The sequence below is a fragment of the Haliotis cracherodii genome, unplaced genomic scaffold (genome assembly GCF_022045235.1).
Source record: "Haliotis cracherodii isolate W230 unplaced genomic scaffold, xgHalCrac1.p SCAF_14, whole genome shotgun sequence".
NCBI classification, from domain to species: Eukaryota; Metazoa; Mollusca; class Gastropoda; order Lepetellida; family Haliotidae; genus Haliotis; species Haliotis cracherodii.
In genome coordinates, this window is record NW_027266269.1 from 29,092,464 (window position 1) to 29,113,167 (window position 20,704).

The following is a 20,704-nucleotide window of genomic DNA, read 5'->3' on the forward strand; positions in this document are numbered from 1 at the left end:
TGCTACTACTGCTACTACTACTACTACTACTACCACCACTTTTACTATTGCTATTACTACTACTACTATTTCGACTACTGTTACTGCTACAGCAACTACTGCCACTACTATTTTGACTACTACTACTACTACTACTGCTACTACTACTACTACTGCTGCTACTACTGCTTCTACTACTGCTACTACTACTACTACTGCTACTACTACTACTACTACTACTACTGCTGCTACTACTACTACTACTACTACTACTACTGCTACTACTACTACTACTGCTGCTACTACTGCTATTACTACTACTACTACTACTACTACTATTACTGCTACTACTACTACTACTACTACTACTGCTGCTACTACTGCTACTACTACTACTACTGCTACTACTACTACTACTTCTGCTTCTACTACTACTACTACTACTACTACTACTACTACTTGTGCCACAAGCATTTCCTCCAGTGTGGAACTCCATAATATAGAACATGCAAAACAAAACATCGAAAAGGTCATTTGTGTAGTTTTGTTGATTTCATTGCATTTGTATGTTTCAATGTTCGATGTTCAATGTCGCATTGACTCGTATCATTGTGGCTATGCATTTTCATTTTTATATCAATCATTTTGGTTTGATTTCACAAAATATCTTTATTTTACTTTCCGCAATAGCTTGAATAATGAGAAAGAGCTTGTTTTTGTTGGACTTTACCTCCCTTTGGACAATGCATGATCAAGAAAATTCCTTGTTTCATATAAATGTTTTTTTTCCATTCAATAGCCTTTTGTTGATAAATGCACTTTTAAAACAACATTATTTTGTTGAGGATGAAGTTATGTTTAGATATACTGTTTGAAACAGTGTATGTTATCAGCGGTATTTTCTTCATTTTCCTACTTTGGGATTATATATGTTAATTAAACAAAAATTGTACAAACTAGTTTATGATGTATAGAAACCAGTACAAACAATACATATCTGTGTTTGTTACATTTTATTTTATTCTCGGTTTGCCAATATTCCAAAGAATCTGTAAAAAATATTTATTAGATTTCAAAGTCTTGATGACAACCGTATAAGGATATTAACTGAAACATCGCTATAACGGTATATTAAAGAAGTTGTTATCCATAAATTGTGTGCTACTTTGCATCCGTCAACTCAAACAATTTGTTAGATTTTCCTCCAAAATATTTAAAAAGGGACTGCTTTTTTGTTTGTTTTTTAGCCTTTTTTTAAATAAAAAATTCAAGGCATCTGTGTACATTAAGTGTTCATGGATGTGATAAAGCTACTGTTTGGCAGGATACTGATGTATAGCATCCCGCGATGAAGGAAAAGAACATTCAAGTTTCTTTGTCTGTGTGTACTTAGGACCACAGAGTGATACAATACAGGTGTTTGGTGGTGAGGTGAACAGAGAAAAACATCAATTTAATGTATATTGGCCTAACATGCCACAAATATTCCTTCTATATAAACAAGTATTTGTCTTTTGTCTGGATTATTTTGAGGGTGGTGAATGAACACGTTTTTGTTCTATTTGAAGGTGATGATAGTGTACAAGCTTGAAGCTTATTTGTAATCGCAGAAGATGAGAAATAATGAATATGCTGAATAATTCATATTTAAAAGTTAAACTGAGATGTGTGACGTGTTTCTACCATGGTTGGTGTCAGACTTTCAACTCCTCCACAACACTTGTATGAAAACTTTGACTTTTAAACTTTAAAGTTTAAATTAATTATGTTCCATGTGGGTATTCAGAAGAAAGAGAAGAAAATTTCCTTTCATTTAAGGGGTCATATGACATGATTTCTTTCGAAATGATTGAAATTTATTTCAAATGAACTTTGCTAGCACCTTGGCTTTTTGCATCATGATGTGTGTACAACCTCCATCTTGCTAGTATGCTTTGTTAAGTGTGAAATGATAGATGTTGACCATGTATGTATCTGCTTGCGTTTGTTTACTGTATTTTTTGTTTCTTTTTTGTCTGTGTAGAAAAAGCCATGGCATCTGGTTGGGATCAGGGGCCTACATCTCAAGTCTTACGTCGAGGTAACATGTCGTTCCGTCTAGTTAGTGTAGCTAGTTGCTCTTGTTCTGTACATAATGAACATGTGCTGAACCATGCTTCATTAGGCTGCGAGGAGAGAATGAATTATTACGACATTCTGGATGTGCATTGTTTCCAGAATCATATACACAAGAATGTCATTGGTGTGATATGCTTTGTGTGTCAATCCGCCAAGCTTGTTCACTGTGTTTGTATTGTGTGTGGTATTCTTTTCAGATGAATAATTGAACTTTAGCACAGTAACATATTTCTTTGTATTTGAATCGTTTTGTTGAATGAGACACTCTTATATTACTCTTTGCAGATCAAATACAGTATGGTTGTCTTTGTTTATACCTCTAAGAATATGTGAGTGAGTGAGTTGGGTTTAACGCCGCTTTTAACAGTGTTCCAGTTATATCACTGCGTGTAAGATTAATGTGGGAGGAAAGCCCGAAGTGATGCAGGTCTCAGACGTTTACCACTTCGGTGAAACCCACAAGCACGGGTATGGTGCTGACAAACCTAGAAACATAATTGGGCTGAATTATGATTCAAACCCACAATCATAGGATCCTGGTGTGCCCAAGGGACGCAACTCTGCACAGCGAATTGCAGAGCCTTAGAAGACTGGACCACCTGTGGCCCTACAAGAATAAGATGGCAATGGAACAATCATTTGCAATATATTCTACATAAATATTTCGTTCTTTGAATTGGAATGTTTTATTCAATGTTATAGAGGAAATATAAATATGCAAATCTGGGTAGAAAATCTTATTTATGGTGTTTTGTTAGATCAGTATTCATATTATATGACGTTTATGCCATTTTTCACTCATGCATAAATGATGGTGTATTGTCAAGACAAAGTCTTCTCTCCTCTGATTGATGCATTTTCCTACCAGAATCAATGTCATACTCCTATGATTGGGTATGCATCTAATCATACTAGATCTCATGAATAATTTGTGAGGTATCTTTCATGGATATGCATGGAATTCATGAATTTGATAACAGAGGCAAAGAGAGTATCCGGAATCGTTGCAAGTAATAGCATATATTATCAGAAGGCCATGCCGTTAGTGATATCGATGTTTAGCTTGTTCTTCAAATGTATAAATATATATATATATATATTTAAAACAAATTGATCGTTTTGTCACATATTTGGAATATTCTGTCTTGCGATCAGTTGTTAATGAAAGATGGTGACCTTTCTAACAATGTCTATATATCCAATTTCTTATTTTTATAAATGTATGAGGGGGCACGGGTGACCCAGTGTCCAAGGCACCACGATTCGCTGTGCAGAGTTGCGTCCCTTGGGCAGGCCAGAAACCGATGATTGTGGGTTCGAATCCTGGTTTGCCCCGATAATGTTTCTAGGTTTGTCAGCACCATACCCGTGCTCGTGGGTAAACGTCTGAGACCTGCATCACTTCGGGCTTTCCTCCCACATTAAGCTGACACGCTGTGATATAATTGGAACACTGTTAAAAGCGGCGTTAAACCCAACTCACTCACTCACTCACTTGTAAATGTATGATTTCAAAAGTTTCATTATATAAACCATATATTACCTTTCTTTGTACAACACACCAGACAAGCATGACGCTATGCCAAACATATTGTGCATATAATCTTGTGTGTGCACTTTTTAAAAATATATGCAGCTGTGTAGGGGGTATGCATTATGCACAGACAATGATTTTTTATTGTTTTTACCTCAAAGGAAAATCGTTACAGTTAGCACATAACACTGGAAATAGGTCAACGATAAACTAAGCTTTCTGACGTCGACCATTGTTACACTATTACTATAACAAATGATCAGAGTGTTTCCGGCTAAAATGTAAAATTGATTTCATTCATTTTATTCAAAATTTATGTAATATTGATTACATTGATTTCTGGCCAAGGCTTATAAGTGAAAAGATGTAGTTATTGGAGTCATAAACCTGAAAGTATTTCCCCCCGAAACCTGTACCCCAGAATAGGTCGTGTATTTTGTACACACACATGTATTACCTACACAAGAAAATAGGGTAATTTTCCTCTGTGTGTGTGTGAGTTCGGTTTATCGCCTCTTTTAAAAGTATTCCAGTTATATCGCGGCGTGTCAGCTTAATATGGAGGGAAAGCCGCTAGTGATGCAGGTCTCAGACGTTTACCACTTCGGTGAAACCCACGAGCATGGGTATGGTGCTGACAAACCTAGAAACATAATCAGGGATTTGAACCCACAATCATAGGTTTCTGGTGTGCCCAAGGGACACAACTCTGCACAGTGAATCGCGGCGCCTTAGACGACTGGGCCACCTGTGCCCCCGGTAATTTTCCTGACATAATCATATTCCAAATGTGTCATGACCGCAAGACCATATTCTCTATGTCATGGAAACATGACAACAAACATGACAACAATCATGACAACAAAAAACAACAACGGGTACCATGCTTTAAACAACCAGTGGGACTTAAATCAGAAACAGCAAGTCATAGATAACATGACCACAAAATATGACCTATCGAATCAGTCAAAAAAGAGAAGTTTCATGTTCGAAAGAACTACATATTTCAGAGTAAGAAAATAATTCATTCAAGCTTTTTCAAGACTCACACATTCGTTTATTTTTGGGAGACTTTTACGAGCATTTTGTTTATCAAAATAATGACAATTTTATCACATACTTTATTTAAATTTTTAAACTTCTGGAATTGATTTGGTGATTTGCGAAGGTTTGAAGGACCAGATTTTAATCAAGACTTTCTTAAGGGCCAAGCTTCGCAGTTAATGGAAGCAAGAACTGCCTTCACTTATGACTGCACCCAATCAGCGGTATCGCAGATTCATTCCCACTCGCAGGAACTCAAAGAAGTGATTAGTTTGGTTATTGCTGGTGTAACGTGCGCCGCCATGATTGTGCAGCAGCATGCGAGCAGAAACGGTGCGCTAGAATCCCTCCAACAGGTTCTCATGTCGACGCTGCAAAATGGACACAAATTATTCACCGATTTTTGTCCCCAAGACTGGAACCACGATGTCGTAAAGAATTTGAATGAAACTGAAAGAACTAATGCTGGCACTATTGATTCTTCTAATCAATCTTGATACGACCTGGCCGACATTGAGCGAAAAGCTTTGAGGCGATCGCCTGACCTCGAAGCTAACAGGATATGAACTGGGATGAGGTCATAGGAGAGACGAGATCGATTAGTCCAGTTTCCCTTCAGGAGAGGAGGGTCATTGTGGAAAATAATGTACAGAGATGGGCCAGACAATGGCTGATATTGAATTATATGCTCGCAAAGAATCTCGACAGTCTCATTGGGGCTATTTAGATGGTAGCGTTATGACCCAGTGTGTTTGAATTATACACATACTGCTATCCTTTCAACTGCATTTTTCTTCTTGTCAACCTCAAATGAAGTTGGTGTAGAAAGATTTAATTTGCTGGAATGCTAATTGATGGGAAGCTGTTTTCAGTAGTAAGATGATGAATATTTCATATTAGCCAACTGTTTGAATATGTCCAATTATAAGATATGTGGAGTTTCGATCAGAGCGATGTTGATAGAATATCCAGTATTTCAAAGGGGAGGAAAGCCAGATTTCATCATGTTGCATCAGTTAAGGATTAACAGAAACTAAAGTTTCATTTTATTGGATTGTAATTATATTTTACTTTCTTAGTTTGTAGTTTCTGAAGAATATATCATGCATATCTCGATAACAAGGTCAGGATATCATGCATATCTCGATAACAAGGTCAGGATATGCATATCTCAATAGGTCAGGATATCATGCATATCTCGATAACAAGGTCAGGATATCATGCATATCTTGATAACAAGGTCAGGATACCGTGCATATCTTGATAACAAGGTCAGGATATCATGCATATCTTGATTAAAAGGTCAGGATATCATGCACATCTTGATAAAAAGGTCAGGATATCATCCATATTTCGATAACAAGGTCAGGATATCATGCATATCTTGATAAAAAGGTCAGGATATCATGCATATCTTGATAACAAGGTCAGAATATCATTCATATTTCGATAACAAGGTCAGGATATCATGCATATCTTGATAAAAAGGTCAGGATATCATGCATATCTTGATAACAAGGTCAGGATATCATGCATATCTTAATAAGGTCAGGGACCCATGAAGATTCCGGGTTAGAGTAGGTATTTAGCAACCCATACTTGCCGTAAAAGGCGACTATGCTTGTCGTAAAAGGCAACTAACGGGATCAGGTGGTCAATTATTTACAGACCGCCGTCATATAGCTGGAATATTGCTGAGTGCGGCGTTAAACAACAAACAAACGAACAAACATAATAAGGTCAGGATATCATGCGTATCTTGATAGCAAGGACAAAGTATGATTTGCTCAACAAAAGAAGTATAACTTCACTCAAAAATAGAGATAGGATTACAGAAAGACAAGATGTCTGCCGTGACAACTGTGTGATTGTTTTGTGTGTGGAATCAGAGTGCCATTTAGGGGCGAACCACTAATCGTTCTTATTGTTGCTGTACAGTGTTTGAAGTTAAGGGTGAAAATCAGTAGTTTTTATCTTAATTCTATGATGAAATTGAAATATTTACAGGGTCGTTTGATTCAAGTATGAGCATCCCCTGGCCCAGTTACTTCCTAATACTGCTATTGATGGAATATTTCATAATTAGATCCTCTTTCATCTCAGAACATGTAAGGACAAAAGAAACATATTTTGACATCACTTTTATTTAAAAACAACCGTCTGAATGCAAAGATATTTGATTCTTATTAACTGTGACCTTTTCATTGTCCACCTTGGGGAGTGAATTCTTCAATACCAGATTACCAGGACCAAATAATTAGACTCTTATTGAGTGCTTTATAGTGAACTTTACCGGCAGGGCTGTATAGTGGGGTTCCAAGCTCAGGTGTACGCTGCTTTGTCTAGCTTACCTGTGCTAGACAGGTGACTTAACGAGATAAAAGCATCCCAGTCCTCAGCAACATGATGACAGGTGGCAAGCCGCCGTGATTTCACCGGCCAATCGATTAACGGCTTGTGAGTGCGAGTGAAAGATTATATTAACATGGCTGTCGATAGCGGAGCTATTTACCCTGTACACACAAACAGTTGTGTTATAACGGGGAGGACAAAGGAATGGCATGAAGCCGTTGTGGCTACAAATATATTACAATTCTGTAATATCTAATTCATTTAATCCTGTCATGTTGTTTTGAAGGATTGCTTCTCTTTGAAAGAAAAAGAATAGATAGATCTCCATATGAATGGAAAAATGGACTTCAAAGGGATGGGATTTATCTCATTTCGGATGCATGTTAAAGACATTTTTACATGATAATAATTTTTTTAGCTTGATGCTTTCAAATGTATATGCAGGGATTGTTTGTGGTTTTGTAAAATGCAAAATATGAAGAATGGAAAAGAATGTGGTTTTTTTTATAAACAAAGAAATATGGCAATTTCTATAAAAAAAATTGTGTTTCTTTGAAAAGGTGTGGAGGCCTACAGTTCACAGTAGATCTATGTATTGTCTTTGATGTTTTAAAGAACCTTGCTTCTATGCAGTATTCAGGGAGATACAGAAACGGGCTCCGTACATCTGTCCGTACGTTCCTCCGTCACATTTTGTTTCCGGAGCATAATTCATAAACGGTTCAATATTTTTTCATCAAACTTTGCAGGTCTGTCAGATACATGCTGATCTGGTGCCTATTGCTATTTAGAAATTTTAAGAAATTTTAATTTTTTACGTTTCCATGTCAACAAGATGGACTTAGGTTCCAAACGCTTCTTTTTTTTACAATTTCCATGACAAGTTCCACCTCGGTTAAAAAGGTTACGGTTTGTTTAGATTTAATTATGTCATAAATTCTGCAACAGGGGTGGGGGATATAGCCACATCAGTGGCAAACTCTTTGTTCAGTTATTGCTGTCAGTTTTAAGGTAATAGGTATCTAGACACAGATACCTCCCATTACAGAACAGATCAGATGTAGAATAGGTCTTCAGCAACCTATGCTTGCCATAAAAGGCGACTAAGCTTGTCATAAGAGGCAACTAACAGGATCGGGTGGCCAGGCTCGCTGATTTTATTGATGCATGTCATCGTATCCCATTTGCGTAGATTGATGCTCATGATGTCAATCCCTAGATTGTCTGGTCCAGACTCGATTATTTACTGACTGCCATCATAAAACTGGAATATTGCTGTGTGCATCATTAAACAACAAACAAACATTACAGAATGTATTTCTTTTTGAGAATGGAAAAAAATCTATGGCTGATTGGTAAAACAAAAGACCTGGAAGAATCCGGGGTAGAAAAGGTCTTCAGCAACCCATGCTTGCCTTAAAAGGTGACTATGCTTGTCGATAAAAGGCGACTAACGGGATCGGGTGGTCAGGCTCGCTGACTTGGTTGATGCATGTCATCGATCCCAATTGTGTGGATCGATGCTCATGATATCAATCACTGGATTGTCTGGTCCAGACTCAATTATTTACAGACCGCCATCATATAGCTGCACTATTGCTGAGTGCAGCGTAAAACAACAAACCAATCAATCAATCAATGGTAAAACAAGAAATTAAATAGATCTGGCCTTTTTCGAAATATGTTATCAGTATAACCCAATAATGAAGGAATTGATACGCATTTGTGAACACAGTGCTTTTGATAATGGTGTAAATAGATTTATTGACATGCTAACTTTGTTAATGAGTCATTTTCTTTGGTAAGACTATATGGAGTATTCAATTATTGGCAAGGAGAAGGAAAAAATCTATATTTTCCTATTGACACAGACTACCTGGAGCCGAAAGACAAAACAGCAACGGTGATATCATCGGTTGGCGATAGATGAAGCTGCATGCATGCGTCATAAATAAAAAATGAATTTATGACTGGATATATGAACCATCTTTGTAAAGAATAAATAAGTATGTTGACAGTAAAGGATGACTTGTTTCTGTAGAGGAGTTACAAAATAAGACTTGAGAGAGAGAGAGAGAGAGAGAGAGAGAGAGAGAGAGAGAGAGAGAGAGAGAGATGTTTGGTGAGAGAGAAAGAAAGAGAGAGATTTATCTGGGGGATGTTTGGTGAGAAAGAGAAAGAGAGATTTATCTGGGGGATGTTTGGTGAGAGAGAGAAAGAAAGAGATTTATCTGGGGGATGTTTGGTGAGAAAGAGAGAGAGATTTATCTGGGGATGTTTGGTGAGAGAGAGAAAGAGAGATTTATCGGGGGGATGTTTGGTGAGAGAGAAAGAGAGATTTATCTGGGAGATGTTTGGTGAGAGAGAGAAAGAGAGAGAGAGAGATTTATCTGGGGGATGTTTGGTGAGAGAGAAAGAGAAAGAGATTTATCTGGGGGATGTTTGGTGAGAGAGAGAGAAAAAGAGAGAGAAAGGGAAAGAGCAGGAGAAAGAGATTTATCTAGGGGATGTTTGGTGAGAGAGGGAGAGAGAGAGAAAGAGAGAGATTTATCTGGGGGATGTTTGGTGAGAGAGGGAGAGAGAGAGAGATTTATCTCATAGTTAACTTCGGCTTGTGCACATCTAAGAGACCCAACTCTGCACATCAAACAGCAGCATCACCTGAGCACCCAGTACCTAAAGAAAAAAAAATAAAATGAAACTGAAATCTTTGTTTATTGAAGCAGGATTCAAAACAAGCACCATGCATCACAACTGCAAATAAAGATCAGAAGAAATAAACAAAACTATTGAACAATGTCTTTTTAAACTTTTCCCACTGTAGCGGCCATAAAATTTCCGAGTCCCGTGATGGGATTCGAACCACGGACCTTCTGATCTGAGGTCGGACGCCTTGTCCACATGACCAAAGAGGTTAACCCCGTCAGCAAGCTGACAAGGTAAGGATGTCATCTGTGGGATGACTCCACGCCCTGCTACATACTCCCCCGTCAACAGAAGGCACGTCCCGGAACGCATAGTAGGGTACTGAGGCTTATTTTGCTCAAATTTGATATGAACGTGCTCAGCCCCACGTTGGGCGCCAATGTAGCGGCCATAAAATTTCCGAGTCCCCTGATGGGATTCGAACCACGGACCTTCTGATCAGAGGTCGGACGCCTTGTCCACATGACCAAAGAGGTTAACCCCGTCAGCAAGCTGACAAGGTAAGGATGTCATCTGTGGGATGACTCCACGCCCTGCTACACCACCAACAATGGAATAGTAGCTTTAAAGGCCATCTCAGTAATTATTCATGACTTGCAATGTTTAGATGTACCATACGATAGAGAATATTGTTTTCACATGACATTAACATCTTGTAAAGAATGGTATCGATTACTTCCATGAGAAATAACATCTGTAGATTAATCCTTTTTCTTGAAAATCAATCCAAACAGTTGAGAATTTCCTTTCCAAAGACATATTGACCATATATGAACACTCTTGAAAAGGTTACACCATGATCCTCTAAATGTCGCATTTTAAGACTGTAACTAACAGGGCTGGTATTGATTGAGACAGACATGTACTAACGATTGTGACAACCACATACAGCTTGCTGTCAAACCGCACCCAGAGTTGCTGGTGAAATTCATTATTGAAATGTGAATGAGAAATCTAATTAATTATCCCGGGGTGAAGAAAACCTCACCCAGGGCAGTCGAGGTGCCTGTGATGTCATGGCTGAAACACCTTTGTAATTGCTGGTCAGGGGTTTCAAAAGTGATGTTGACAAAGAGGCCCTTGTGAGGTTGTGTAAAGTAGGGACTTCATTTCGTTTACAGTCTCCCATCATCAATTCTGATATACTTGGGGACCAGATATTTATTTCATTTTGACCATCCCTGAAAAGACAAAATGCAAGAGCACTTCATACAGATATGATATGATATGATATGATATGATATGATATGATATGATATGATATGATATGATATGATATGATATATGATATGATATGATATATGATATGATATGATATGATATGATGTATGATATGATATGATATACTATATACGATACGATATGATATACTATATACGATACGATACGATACGATACGATACGATATGATATGATATCTATCATATCCAGTTTCCATGACCCTCCCCAAATATATGTATCCTTTTTAATGACCCTCCCCAAAATACTGTTATATGGTTTGGTGACCCTCCCCAAAAGACTGTTATATGGTTTGGTGACCCTCCCCAAAAGACTGTTATATGGTTTGGTGACCCTCCCCAAAAGACTGTTATATGGTTTGGTGACCCTCCCCAAAAGACTGTTATATGGTTTGGTGACCCTCCCCTGATTCCCTCGGACCAACCCCTATAATAAATGACCAGTTCCATGGAAAGGGTGGGAATATATCATTTATTGCACTGATAACTGATGTGAAAAATACTCTGATGAAGTGAGCATAGTGATGTCACGGAAGAATATATTTTGATGTATTCCACAGGGATGTTTTCTGTAAAAAAGCATGATGTGATGTATGCGTATATGGTGATGTTGCTGAACCCATTTCATTTACCTTGGATTTCAGACACAAAATCTGCTGCCATTTTATCAGTTCTTTAAAGTCTCACCAACATTTTATTTTACCATTTATTCTTACAAAATGAAACTGCTTAAAAAAAGATGGGTTTGTTTCCTTTTTAATACAAATGGATACTTTTGCCATGCAAACTTTACCCCCCCCCCCCCCCACACACACTCCCAACCCAACCGCCACCCCCCAACCCCCCCCCCCACCCCCCACCCCCCCACCCTATCAATCCCCCTCCACCCCCCAACCCCCCCCCCCCCCAACCCCCCCCCCCCCACACACACACCCCACCCCACCCCCCAACCCCACCCCCCCACACACACCCCACCCTATCAATCCTTCCCCCCCCCCCCCCCCCCCCCCCCCCCCCCCCCCAACACCCTCAGTGTATTCCCTCACAAGGTTTATCCGTCCAATCTCCGCCGAAATGCTACCCCCAGCATAGTCTACGAGTGGGTCACTCCGTGCATCTTGTTCAAACATTAAACAACACATACAAAGTCCCCCACCCACCCCTATCTCTCCCCTCCCTCCCCAGGCCTGTACCCCCGGAGTCATTGTGAACACACTTACCCACCCCACAATCTCACCTCCCCACCATCTACCTTGTGTTCTCACCTGTATCGTGCTTGGAGGTCAAACCACTTAAATCTTTGTCCCTTTCCCAACTTGGTTGCCTTGCGCCACGCTCCAGCGACCTCGTGTGCCTCGTGTGTCTGGCGTGTGCCGGTCACATGACCTCACAGATTCATTGTCCTGACAGGCTCTGTGGTCTACCTGGGCACAGAAACACCTTTGTCTGACTGCTTTGTTGTGACTGTGGTCGTATGCCGGGGTAGCTATCGTCATGACACATTGTGAGATGTTATTAGTTTGGAGCTATGGAGATTTGATAGAGCGGATTTCATTCAGTTTATTGGAATTAAATGTTGCCTTGATTGCAATACCTGTACAGTGAACTTGAGAACTCAAATGAGACTGCAGACGAGAACCCCTGAGAATATGTAATGACGAAAGCTGATATTGTTTCAATAAGTCGTCCTGAAAACATCATCTCCGTTTCAACAGGATTTAACCTAGCTTGTTCATGTTTCAAATTAATGTTTATCACTCTTAATAAAAAATTATTTTGGAATATTTTTAGAATTTAATTTCGCTAAGACGATGTAAAATTATACATTAGTACCTCTTATCCATTTGCGATAAAGCAGAATTTAGTCATTTTTGTTGTGAAATAGCTTTTTTATTTCCGGAAGATTGTGAATTATTCAAACACCAATAACAAAACAGCATTTGACGTCAAGGTGAAATCTGAGCTGGTACTTCTTGTTGTAAATGAGTTGATATTGGCTGGAGAGATGCATCTGGTTGTCGACTTCATTTTAGCTAAATTGAAGAACTGCATCACTATAACCTGTGACATTTATGCATAATTTAGTGTGTTATTTGACGCAAAAATCCAGATAATTGAGATGTCATTTAGCTGGGACATGGGTATTGGGAATCAGTAAGTCAAGTTATTCAACAACCTCCCCTTCTCTCCTTCCCTAGTTTTTAGAAGAATACCTATCATTTATACGCTAGGAAATTTAATGGGTGATCGGGTCAAATATTAATGTAAATGTTTCACCATACTATGAGTGGGTGAGTGAGTATGGTTTTATGCCGCTTTTAGCAATATTTCAGCAATATCACGGCGGGGGACACCAGAAATGGGCTTCATACATTGTACCCATGTCGGGATTCGAACCCGGGTCTTCGGCGTGATGATCGAACGCTTTAACCACAAGGCTACCCGACTGCCCCCACCATACTATGATTGCTTAGGGGCAGTCGGGTAGCCTTGTGGTTAAAGCGTTTGCTCGTCACTTCGAAGACAGGGGTTCGATTTCCGACATTGGTACAATGTGTGAAGCTCATTTCTGGTGTCCCAAACAAACAAACTTGTTTATTCATCCTGAATTGAAGTGAATCCTTATGAATTAATTGTCCAAGTAAAGAAACTGGGTCCATGTTAAATGGAAGCAATAGTTTTGTATAACCTATACTGAAAAAATTGTAAAATTCCAACAAATGTTTACACCTGGTGTTTGTGAACAGCATATCATGACGTACAGTCCTTCATTCAGTATGAAGAAGGTCAAGGCTGTAGTGTCTGGTACTCATGCACTCAATTTGAGTAAGCTGACATTTTCAATCAGGATCAATTTTTTCTCAAAACTGTGAAATAGTTTTAAACAATTCTAGGAAATATCAATTTCATTATACGCTGAATTGTTTTTGACAGAGAGACAGGCGAGTCACAATTATATGGATGAAAGTCACGAAATATGTATACATTTTGCATGTTTTAGTAGAAATAGTGTTCATTGATGTTGTTAGTTTGGTCTGGGATGAAAAAATTAATTTGAAATAAAAAAAAGCTTTTCTGTTTTTACATGAAATCAATGGCTGAAAATCAGGAGTGGAAAATGAGTTTTCAACCAAATATTATTTTTTTTCAAAACATACAATGTTGTCGATTTATGAAAAGTGAATTATCAATAGTTTTCTGGAACCACAGAACTTTCCTTTCAGGACAACATTTCGTGTAAATGATATACATGTTTAAAATCTGATAGTTTACAAGCATATTCTTGAAGAAATTATATTTAAAAATACCCAGGTCCGATCGCCATAATGTCAAAAGGTCAGCCCCTTAATCAGAAACCAAATACACAGCAGTCGAAGCAGCATCTGTCCTAAACCGCCATTATTTGATGAAGTAAGCTAAGCCCCTTACAGTAAGCTTTAAGGACAAATTCTGGGTCGACACCCAGGACAGATGGCCACTGGTCAATTATGGCCGGTCTGTCCGGATTGTACAAGAGATTAGAGTGATTAAGTTTACAGTTAGATTATATCAGTAACTGTCATGGTCCTGACACCAGTGTGCAATATGCTGTTTGCTGGTGGTAGCGTAATACATTATTGATGTGTGGAGTTTTCAGGAAAACATTCCCCACTAATGTATCCTTGTGTTCATGCTAGTTATTCTGGGAGCAATTATTACCAGAGCTTTGAAGGTTTAAAACGGAGTTTAATGAACAATATCTGTAGAGAGTATCAATTTTTAGATTGCAAAAACAATTTTTTTGTTAATTTCATTCTCTGCGAGACATGGTGTTTGAAATTAATGACGCAGAACTCAGCTTTAGGATACTTTTCTGACTTGAAATAAAAAAAAGCAATATATTCCCTTATTGATTGAGACCATATTCACATTTTTGACCCTGAATGGTGAAAGACTTTAGCTGAGTGTTTTCATAGCAAAAATAATGCATCATTTTAGAAGCATCACTTGTCAGTCGAGCGTAACAGGAAAAATGTTCAATTTCTAAAGAACAATGACGGTTAGGAGTAGCCAAACCTCACTAAATGAGTTGACACCATTGTTTGATGGACTGAGGCTTTTCTTGAAAAGTTCTAAAGCATAATTTAGAAAAATATGTCTCGATATTTTAAAAAGAGTATGCTCCTGTCATTTTTAATCAAAAACGAAAATAAATTTTGATGTTGGAATATGTGACTGGAGTTTTACACTCTGGTAATTTCTTTGTCAGAGATACGTGATAAGGGTTTAAATAGGGGTTTAAATAAGGGTTTAAGAGACAGGGGGTGAAATATTTCACTTTCAGTTAGCAGATGACTGATGTAACCTGTCTGGGAGAGATTCCAGTCAGCAGTAAACCTATTACTGTACCTATGTGGAACTGTTCGGAAAAATTGCGGAAATTGAAATCCTCTGCCTGGTGAGGGTTGAGGTGAAGCGTACATGTTCGGGTACATTTGGAAGTGTCTACCACGCCAGATGTGTAGGGACACAAGCGGTGTCCCTTGGTGTGTGTTTATCAGGAATCTTTTGAAAAAACTTCGGAGATTTCATATTTATGTGATGAGATGCATTTCTCCAGACAGATATAAACAGTCTCTTGTTCAGAAGAGAAAAGAAACTGGCACAGTCGTTACAGACTATTTCTTGAAATGTGGCATGGCTCGTTTCAGCAATGATCAACTCCCATCAGTCATTTAGGAGGGATTGGTGAATATATAGTTGACTGAACCATGTTAGACCAGACACCGCCACTTTTAGCACAATTCAAGCAAAAATTTTGAGGGGGAGGGGACACCAGAAATGGGCTTGTGGGCAGTTGAAGCCCCCCTTCAGCATGACATTGCTTTAACCACTATAGGCTGCCCCACAGATGATGATGATGATGATGATGATGAAGTCAGGGATGGAAATTAACCTAGAATGGTTGTTGTTGTTGGTTTGTTGTTTAACGCCGTGCTCATCAATATTTAAGCTATATGACGGCGGTCTGTAAATAATGGAGTCTGGACCAGACAATCCAGTGATTGATATCATGAGCATCGATCCACGCAATTGGGATCGATGACATGCATCAACCAAGTCAGCGAGCCTGACCACCAGATCCTGTTAGTCTCCTTTTACGACAAGCATAGTCACCTTTTACGGCAAGCATGGGTTGCTGACGGCCTATTCTACCCCAGAATCCTAGAATGGTGACCACATGCAGTAATAAAACACACACACACACACACACACACACACACACACACACACACACACACACACACACACACACACACACACACACACACACACACACACTCATCCCCCTAGCTATAATTTTTCATTTTGGAGGGATTGGTGAATATATAGCTGAGTGAACCACAGTTGACATTAATAATACTGTATTCACTGTATTAAGCAGTCCTGACCAACAACGCCAATATGAAAGTAATCTTTATCAGCACCTCCTACAAAGGCTGAATATTTTCAGATACACCCCATTTCACCTCAGCTAACGTACTTGCACCGGGACCACAGCGTCAGCATCCGTACCTGTGTGTGAGATGCTCCTGTATCAGATGGAACACTATGAACATGACATCTAGAGCACCTGTCTCTGGAGCCGACAGAAAGAGTTGAACTTGGTGTTCTTTGAAGATATATTGGGTGCATTGTTGATGTGCGTTGTCTTAAGATACCGACGTTTGTTTACTGAATGAACTAAATATGTTGCACACATGCAGTTCCCGGAAGATGTGTTTCAGATTCGTTGGAATGAATCCAAACTCTCGGCTGTTTTCACATCTGTGTTCATTTTAACTTTGTTTTTTATTCATTTTGTTTAAATTTATTCATGTTGTAGGAATTTCAGTTTTGATGGCTTGAATTATGGGAAAATAATCAAATATATATGACCCGGGTTTGTTAGAGACGGGCCTATTGTGTCGTGGACTTGCTTTGTGGACCGTGCATTTGTGGAGGCATTTGCTTCAGTGAAAGTTTGTGGCCTGTTTTTTCACTTCTTAAAAGGGGCGGTGGGTAGTCAAGTAGTTATAGCATTGGCTCATCATGTCAAAGATCAATAACTCGAGATGCACCATTTGTCTCGTGCAAAATTAGCATGTAAAGTTTGGAAATCATATGCAGCATATTGTGATAAGAAGAAAGACACTCTGTGGTAACACTTGACTGATTGTTAGTTATGTTACATACTTTGTTGTATGTTTCTGTGGTGCACGTTTCTTTTGGCGGTGAAGATATTAGTACCCCAAACATGTTTGAAATTTCAAAAAGCGAAAATTTATTTTAGCCTTTAAGATACCTTAACACTAACTTAAAGAGGTAAGGGCTAGCTGGCTAGTGCTAATTTCCATCCTTGAATAGTGATGGTGATGGTTAATGATGATAATCGATCATCATCATAATCAAAATCATTATTAATGGGGACCGATGTCTAGATCACAAATATTTCCCAAGCACGTTCGTTCGTTCGTTCGTTCGTTCGTTCGTTCGTTGTTATACGCCACACTCAGCAATATTCCAGCTATGTGACGGCGGTCTGTAAATAATTCATTCTGGACCAGACAATCCAGTGATTGACATCATGAGCATCAATCCACGCAATTGAGATATGATGACGTGCACAACCAAGTCAGCGAGCCTGACCATCCGACCCGAGCAAGTAATTTGGATGCTCTAAGTTACATTGTGCAGGAACATGCTGAGCCATACACAAACACGATTTCACGTCAATCAGATGTTTCTTTCCCTTGAAGTTGTCATATTATCATCATTGGCAGTGACGCATCAAGCAAAACTAGAAAAGACCTTGTCACTATCACGCTTGTACATTCTACTGAAGTTGTAGGTTAGATAGAATGTATCGATTTGAAATTCCAAGAAATCGATGGCTATGTTTATTTAAGTTGTCGATTCGTTTTAGAGACAGTGGGAGACATGCTTCGACCATCAGTTACATTCAGTAATGATGTTTGTTCAGTTTCTTGTTATTGCCATATTCTGTTAGATGTTTTGTTGCTTCGAGGGACTAAATCAATTAAATTTGCAGCCTTCGAATAAACTTTTCCAATTAAGGCTTGCATGTTGTTGACCAGTTTCCTTGAGTGTTGAGGTTCATGGACGTAGGGTTGGAGGTAGATGGACTTTGATGGATTGTCTGTCGGCTTGATGGATGGTGAATGATTGATTGGCTAGATGGATGACAGACTGTTTGACTCATGATGAATTGATGGTCGGCTAGACGGAAAAAGATCATGACATATAAAACAATTGTCTGACCTTTCTTCTGATCATTGACTGGTCGGCTAGATGGATGACTGGCCGGGTAGATGTACGATGGATGAAGATCATGAAATATGAAACAATTGTCTGACCCTTCTGAATATTGACTGGTCGGCTAGATGGATGATGGATGAAGATTTTTATGCATGAAGCAATTGTCTGAACCTTCTGATGCATGGATGACTGGTCGGCTAGAAGGATGATGAATGAATGACTGGTCGGCTAGATGGATGATGAATGACTGGTCGGCTAGATAGATGATGAATGCATGACTGGTCCTCTAGATGGATGATGAATGAATGAGTGGTCAGCTAGATGGATGATGGATGGATGACTGGTCTGCTAGATGGATGATGAATGGATGACTGGTCAGCTAGATGAATGATGAATGGATGACTGGTCGGCTAGATGGATGATGACTGGTCCGCTCGATGGATGATGAATGGATGACTGGTCCTCTAGATGGATGATGAATGGATGAGTGGTCAGCTAGATGGATGATGAATGGATGAGTGGTCAGCTAGATGGATGATGAATGGATGAGTGGTCAGCTAGATGGATGATGAATGGATGACTGGTCGGCTAGATGGATGATGACTGGTCCGCTCGATGGATGATGAATGGATGACTGGTCCTCTAGATGGATGATGGATGATGACTGGTCCGCTCGATGGATGATGAATGGATGACTGGTCCTCTAGATGGATGATGAATGGATGAGTGGTCAGCTAGATGGATGATGAATGGATGACTGGTCCGCTCGATGGATGATGAATGGATGACTGGTCCTCTAGATGGATGATGGATGATGACTGGTCCGCTCGATGGATGATGAATGGATGACTGGTCAGCTAGATGGATGATGAATGGATGAGTGGTCAGCTAGATGGATGATGAATGGATGACTGGTCGGCTAGATTGATGATGAATGGATGACTGGTCAGCTAGATGGATGATAAACAGGGGACTGTTTGGCTAGATGGATGATGCTTTTTTAATCAAACATGTGAGATTTCTGTCAAAATATTTGGGAAGTGGATGAATCATCAGAAGAAGGTTGAGTGTTGAAGCAAGAATCTGGCACTTCGTAATCCAGGAGGCAAACAATGAGATTTCAGCTGCAAATCTAGTTCCCTACTAACTACTAAGCTCATTTAGGTTTTAGAGTCCAAACGTGTGAATGTTAACTGGCTATTTCTGAATAGCAGGTATCCAAAATGCATGTATTTGTTTGAAAAACAGGCGACTTTTTAATGTCTTGCATGACTTGTGTAGCATGAGATGAGCCCGATCAATGTAATGTAGCCCACCCTGTAGGTTGTTGCGATTTAATGTCGAGCCATGTCGTGTGGCACAACTCATCAAACGGCATAAGAAATCGTGTTGTGCAAATAATCAATGTTTTATACTGGGTGCAGCCTCTGGCATCTGGACACGGGACGTATGTGCTGGCCAAATTGTGGGGGAACGACCACTTGATGTTCTGGGCTCCGTTTCATGAAGTGATCCAGAGCTCGGTGTTGTGGGTATTTTACCCATGCATTTTAAAATCATTGGGTATCGGTAATTCTATCTGGGTACTCAAATTTCTGTTACCCACTAGTTTTTACACATGTGGGTATTTAAGTTAAATATTTAAAAACACTATTCATCTAGTCCCTGCAGACTGGTGTCGTGTGGGTTCGAGAGCTTTTTAGGACTCAAAAATACCATGATACTTCCACAAGAAAGTGTGATGGCAAATGATCATGATGTAACTGTCATCGTGGAGTTTGGCAAGGTTGACAGAATGCCTGTTTATAATTTCAAAATAAGTTGCTGATTTGCTAATCGAATACGCAGGGTTACTTCACAATATTTTGTTGATACGCACAAGTTTTATTTTTGTAGCGTATCTGTAATGTTCGTTGCGTAGTTAATATGCTTGGATATTTATTTACTGCGTATTTCTGCATTTCTGATGCGTATTTTACGCAGATACGCAGCTTATCTGGAGCTCTGTGATCGTAGCACTAAGACTATTGTAAGCCTAAGTTAAATTATGGGAGCTGCAATTGTCTTGGCGCTATGATAGCTTCGTGGAACAGCACCCTGGTGGAGCCTGGGATTTCTTTTTCGAGATGGAATATTTTGTTAATTTGATTTTGATATATCAGTCACGCTTCAAGACATACAATTTCTTTTTTGTGAGGAGTCAAAAACGCCTGGAGACCCACAAAGCGTAATTTTTTTGCAAAATATCCAGTTATTGATTCAGTTCATAGGTAGGCTGAAATCTTTCTTTTCGACAACAAATTGTTATTTTAAAAAAATATTTCATCCCCGTTATCTTCTTTGTAATTCTCTCTTCCTTGAAGATGAAACAGATATTTGTGGCTATGTAAACAATACCTATAAGAGCTAGTAGGGGACACAAAGGCTTTGTTCA

General features: G+C 39.1%; 1 protein-coding gene across 12 annotated transcripts in view; it reads left to right on the forward strand.

Moving 5' to 3' along the window:
* The window catches only part of LOC139461165 (CUGBP Elav-like family member 3-A), a 257,487-nt gene that overhangs the window by 157,300 nt on the left and 79,483 nt on the right, over positions 1–20,704 (forward strand). For all 12 annotated transcript variants that reach the window (XM_071242732.1, XM_071242741.1, XM_071242734.1 and 9 more), the window contains exon 4: positions 2,003–2,059. In XM_071242732.1, coding sequence (XP_071098833.1) covers positions 2,003–2,059 — 57 coding nt within the window. The remainder of the gene's footprint in view (positions 1–2,002; positions 2,060–20,704) is intronic.